Source organism: Hoplias malabaricus, chromosome 7, assembly GCF_029633855.1.
Source record: "Hoplias malabaricus isolate fHopMal1 chromosome 7, fHopMal1.hap1, whole genome shotgun sequence".
Lineage (NCBI taxonomy): Eukaryota > Metazoa > Chordata > Actinopteri > Characiformes > Erythrinidae > Hoplias > Hoplias malabaricus.
The window spans coordinates 11,852,589-11,855,789 of NC_089806.1; the positions used below are offsets into that span (position 1 = coordinate 11,852,589).

A 3,201-nucleotide genomic window follows, 5' to 3' on the forward strand; every position below is an offset into this window, starting at 1 on the left:
TCCAGCAGGAAAGGTGACATGTTAAGCAACATGTGTGCCCTGATCTGGCCTTTACTCATCAATCATCAAAGCTACTATAACTCTTTACATACCAGAGCATTTGAGTTGGAGGAGTAGCACTACTTTAGAAGAGTATGGTGTGATACATTTTAATTATACTTAATTTCAACTCTTAAACAGTATTTTTAAGTTATTACTTTTTATTTCATTAGACACATATTACTGGCTGAATATTTTCAATTGTTGAACTATTCTGTCCTGCAGTGTCACTGATGGGTTTAAAAACTCCAGAAGCACTACTGTGACTGATCCACTCGTACCAGTGTAACACACACACTGACACAACACCGTCTCGGGGTCACTGCAGGGCTGAGAAGGAGCCATCACCCAAATAATACCTGCTTTGTGGGGGTCCTGACTATTGAAGAACAGTTTAAAGGGGGCTAACAAAGTACGCAGAGCAACAGATGGACTACAGTCTGTAACTGTGGAACTACAAAGTACACAATGGCCAGTGGAAGTAGGAACAAGGTCAACTGTATTGACTGTTTTAACTGTTTCCACCGTTGACCAAAAATACTATTCTTTTTCCTACACTTCTCATATCATAGTATATGATCAGATCATTTCATATTGTAATTATATTGTAGTTATTATTCAAATGAAATGTTGGGTATGAATGTAGAATAAGTTTAAAAAAAGAGAGAGAGAGACTTAAGTTTCAAAATGTTTATTACTGAAGTAATCAGCACACCAGAATGTGTACAAGAAAAAAAGCTCATGAAAGAGAGAGGGAGTTGCATGCATCCATTGATGTTCACAACACTAGCAGGTGTTCCAAAGCATCGTCTGTTGTGAGAGAAGATTCTCCTTATTTGTCGGCAATGTGTTGAAAGCATGACCACTATCTATTACAACAACAGAGCACGATGATCGCTGCTAAAGATGCTGGTACAAGGCCCAATGAATGGACGGGTGGACTGACACGACACAAAATATATAAAACAAGATAAAGTGCTACGACCTCTTTCACCTATGCTTTGATAAAATCTTACTTTTGCACAAAATACACAAATGGAAAAGGGTTCCTTTAGATTCACATTGGATTGTCAAGGACAGGTGAAAAACTGAAACAGGTTCCTTTACATTAACCGAGCGAGAAAGTAGTGCTTCTAAATGTTAGTGACAGTAAATTAGTAAAGCAAATTATTTTCCACAATATCTCTTTAAATTCATCACCACGAAGCATGGAAAAAACAACAAAGAAAATGTGAAAAAAGTGAAACCATTCAATGTTAATGTGCATTACTCGCTGGCAGACTTTCCGCCCCACCTCGGTAGAAATTCTTCATTAAAATGATTCACAAGGAATAAACTATACAATGCTGTCAGAAGCACAATTTACTATGCATCGTAGCGCTCAATGAGGCAAAAACCACCACAAACCAAATTCCCCCAAACTGGAAACAAACATTTCCCCAAAAACCCACTGCAAAGTCTTATTTCATTTGTTTTCTATTACTTTACAAAAATAGATCTGTATGTGATGAACCGTCACAATACATTATGAGAGGCATTAAGTCATGCTGATGACAATTATGGTTAAGTCTATGCAATATGCAGAGGTTTAAAGTGATACTTGTGATGGGAAAACCTTGGAACCCTCCAGTCTACAGAGCGGAAGGTGAGATCAAAAGGCCAAGAAGAATATCTGCGGTGACTTTAATTAGGAAAGTGAAATGAACTTCAGGCAGGCATGTAGGGAGGTGGAGGCTCCTTCGCTGGCATTGTCATGGCCATTTCATAGGTGGGAAGGATATACTACACACAGGGCACAAAACAGAAAAACGTTTAATGCAATTAACCACCATTGACTCACTGTGTTTAAAATGAGGTGTAATAACAGAACAGCAGACTGTACAGACTGTCTTTTTCTGCCCTACAAAATGGAAAAGTAAAGACTCATTTACACTGTGAGAGCCATCTGCTGGCTAGACATGAGCAGTGCACATTAAAATGGCTGCTATTTTAACTCTTCAACCACTGGTTCAATTTTAAACAGCTTTGATTACATTATTCCACCATTTAAACCGGTTTAAATACAAATTATTTAATGTTGACACTACACAGTGTTTACCTGCTGTTCCAGCGTTATTATTTTAACAAAATTCACTTCACACCGATGTCTTCAAATGTGGACGCAATTACAGTTGTGGCTTTTAAAAGGAACACGAGGTAAGATGTGAGTTTATTATGCGTAATTCATTTTTACAGCACGCTACTAAAATCACGGGGGTGAGTCTTAACATTCCCCAAGTTACATAGCACAGTTTCTGCAGTGCTGATCCCAGAATAACAATGACAGTTTGTATTCTCCCTACTGCAGTAAAGCATCATTATTATATTTAAGCTGTAATTTTAATGTAAGATTATTGCACGTAGTGTTCCTACACTAAAAAAGATCTGGTGGTATATAACACTGTAAATGCACTAGGGTTTGACCGATTAAAAAGGTTAAATACATGCATACGTACCTCAGCATTAAAGTGATAGTACATCTAGAAATAACTACTCTGGGGCATTGTCAAAATGCTCATACTTCCCTATAAGGTCTTAAATATTGTCTAAATATGACCCTCTACTGTTATTCAAATTTTTATCTTAGGGTGAGATCAAGCATTACGCTCTGCTCACAGACTTAAGAACACATTTGCATAGGATACACATGTCTGAATTTGAAGTCTTGTTGTCAGTTATACTATTTAAATATATCTGCTGTGGCCAAGAGTAAAGTGGCTCTTCTCTTAAAGGCCTCCTAATGTCTGGCTGATGTAGCACATGTTCATTTACCTGAGGTGGTGCCTCAAAAGCAGGATAAACCGCAATCTCTGGTGTGTTTCTATTGTTGATGTACTTGTAGCAGTTCCAAACACAGTTGATGAGGTAAGCCTGGATATTTAAAAAAATTAATTGTTTAAAACCACATTTATACAAGTTCTCATATTTGTTGTGCAGCAGAGGACTGGGCTACTTCTTTACATCTCTATAAAACTACAAGGAATGTACAGAAAATATACTGCAACTGATTATTGCATTTCTGACTATGTATTAAACCTGTAGCTTAAACCTGTGTGCAGACCAGGTGTGTTTTGAACAGAAAAGGCACTGCCTGAAGCCTTTGGGTACCTTCAGGATTATGAG

The 3,201-nt window shown here is 37.6% G+C and overlaps 1 protein-coding gene across 1 annotated transcript in view; it reads right to left on the reverse strand.

Annotated features, from left to right (window-relative positions):
* Positions 1-723: 723 nt before the first annotated feature.
* Positions 724-3,201, reverse strand: part of laptm4a (lysosomal protein transmembrane 4 alpha) — an 8,393-nt gene continuing 5,915 nt past the window's right edge. Inside the window, exons 5-7 of the mRNA XM_066676080.1 lie at positions 3,187-3,201; positions 2,851-2,949; positions 724-1,821 (exon numbers count right to left, since the gene is read on the reverse strand). The exon at positions 3,187-3,201 is cut by the window's right edge and continues 81 nt beyond it. Of these exons, the coding sequence (XP_066532177.1) occupies positions 1,747-1,821; positions 2,851-2,949; positions 3,187-3,201 (189 nt within the window). The 3' untranslated portion in view covers positions 724-1,746. The remainder of the gene's footprint in view (positions 1,822-2,850; positions 2,950-3,186) is intronic.